The 2,415-nt window shown below is 34.2% G+C and overlaps 1 protein-coding gene across 1 annotated transcript in view; it reads left to right on the forward strand.

Annotated features, from left to right (window-relative positions):
* The window catches only part of SMC5 (structural maintenance of chromosomes 5), a 97,321-nt gene that overhangs the window by 48,766 nt on the left and 46,140 nt on the right, over positions 1-2,415 (forward strand). Inside the window, exon 11 of the mRNA XM_002914739.4 lies at positions 769-882. Coding sequence (XP_002914785.1) covers positions 769-882 — 114 coding nt within the window. The remainder of the gene's footprint in view (positions 1-768; positions 883-2,415) is intronic.

The following is a 2,415-nucleotide window of genomic DNA, read 5'->3' on the forward strand; positions in this document are numbered from 1 at the left end:
GAGGAGCCCGATATGGGGCTCGATCCCATAACGCCGGGATCATGCCCTGAGCCGAAGGCAGACGCTTAACTGCTGTGCCACCCAGGCGCCCCAAGAGAGCACTTTCTATATACCCCTCTTATGGAGCTTTATTGTGTTCTGCTTTTTGTTAACTTATCATCTGCAAAAAGTAGATTGTAGTTGTCTTAAAACAATTTGTTCTCTTGTCCTTAGTATTTTCCATAGCATTGAGCCTCATGTGCAGAAGTGCCTGATTTGTTAATATTTAAAAAAAATAAATCCTAAAGCTTATACTCTAGTGGTACAAGCCTAGGATTTCTCTTGAAAGCACTGTTAAAGTTGTATTTTAATTCTTTGTGTTTTTTGTACTGATCAGTTATTGCCATGTATGACTTCCTCTGGAAAATTAAGAAGAAAAATATTAAAAGTTTGGAGATTGATGAGAAATGTTTATACTCTTAGATTACAACCTAAGCCTATTTCAGATGTTTTCCAGTGAGTTGACTAGAAAGGAACATAGTTATTTCCTAGATAAAATCAAAATTGATATGCATCAGGTGCTTATTCAAGTCTTGTTTTTTGTTTTACTACGTATTATTAGATGTTTCTGGGTACTAAATTAAGTAGAGGTTTTAAAATGTTGAGTTTTCAATACCAAATTTTTCCCCCTCAAGTATTACATTTAAACTGATTAAATCAAAGTAAAATTATGTTCTAGTAATCAGTTTGGATTTCATGAGAATTAACTTATGTTTTCTTTTTGTTTAGATCAATATGAAAGATAATAAAAATGCCAAATATATTGAAAATCATATTTCATCAAATGACCTGAGAGCTTTTGTATTTGAGAGTCAAGAAGATATGGAGGTTTTCCTCAAAGAGGCGAGTAACCAATGTAATACTTTGACTCACCTGGTGCTTATCTTCTGGTACTTAAGTTTTTAAACTCAAACTAAAGCAAAAAATAGCTACTAATTATACCAGTGGTAACTCTTGTATAAAATCACTCAATTTTGTGAATTTCTCTTTCTATCTCTGTCATTATTGGGGAATGAATTTGCTTTGCAAGAGAAAAAATAGCCATAATTCCATCTGTAACGTGTTTTGAAGTTATTCGGAGTTAGTAGTAAGAATAATTCTGTCATACTGTTTTAAGAGATAAAAACCATAATGATGGACCTTTGGTCTTAGACATCCTTTTTGAATAAATTCGGAATTGGAATAAACTCGGTTTTTCTTTGATGGGGAGCGTGGGAATCAATATGTTGCTTTTAGATAAAACCTATTCAAAAAGAATGAGAATTCTATATCTGGCTAAGAGACTCTAAGCCACTACAAGGCAATGTGGCTTAGTAGTTAGAAGCACACTCTAAGTAGGCTGCCAAGATTTGAATTCTGGCTTTGCTGCTAAATTGGGCAAGTTTCATTAATGTTTTATGCCATAATTTTCTCATCTGTAAAATGTAGATATATTATCTACTTCAAAAGATGATTGTGAGGATTAAATCCATTAATAAATGAGAAGGTGTGTAGAATAGTGCTTGTTTGCGATTATTTTTTAATCAGCTATTGTTATTGTCGGTAAGATTTCCTTCCTTTTGGGTATGTCACCTTCTTTTAAAAGCCCTAAAGATTAGGTGTAAATGAGGACAGGACCCTGAATCACCTCAAGTGGTCCTCTCTTTCTGTGATACACTAGTGATTGGAAAGAATCCTTACTTTTTTTGGCTTTTACCATATTGCCCTCCTTCTGGTTTGGGAGTTGGCAGGGAATGTGAATATATGGTAATTGCATAAAAAGTTGCCTGTATAAAATTATAGAATTGACTCCAAAAAGACAGTTGTGTAGTTTGGAATTATTTAAGCTTAACCAGTGAGTTAATGGTCTGGTGTGAGAGCTTTTGGAAGTAGATTGCTTGGATTACAAGTCTGATACATGGCATGCTGTGGAGGGCATTCGGTCAGGGCAATTATTAGGTGGTTTCTTGTTGGAAATGGCCTGCTTAGCCTACACTGAGTGCCTTTTTTTGAGTCAAAAACTCATGCTTCCTCTGTGCTAAGGATTTGAATCCTATATGGATAATGGGATGTGGGTTCCTGAAATTTTGACCTTTATTTTTGTGTGTGCGCTAAGTAACTTTTCTCAACAGGACCAGAACTTCCTCTTACATGTGTGACTGTGTATTTTAAATTGTGAAATTTGTTGTATATAACTGCCTCCTGTAATATTATCCATTGAAAGTACCATTTCCCATACTACCATGTATAATAAGTATTATGTGTGCTTTATCAGGGTGATGAAGTTTCCTTCTGTTCCTAGTTTGCTGAGAATTTATATTTTTCTGCTTCTATTGGGATGATCATATGGCTTTTGTACTTTATTCTGTTGATATAAATTAGATTAGTTTTTTTTTT

The sequence above is a fragment of the Ailuropoda melanoleuca genome, chromosome 17 (assembly GCF_002007445.2).
Source record: "Ailuropoda melanoleuca isolate Jingjing chromosome 17, ASM200744v2, whole genome shotgun sequence".
Taxonomy (NCBI): domain Eukaryota; kingdom Metazoa; phylum Chordata; class Mammalia; order Carnivora; family Ursidae; genus Ailuropoda; species Ailuropoda melanoleuca.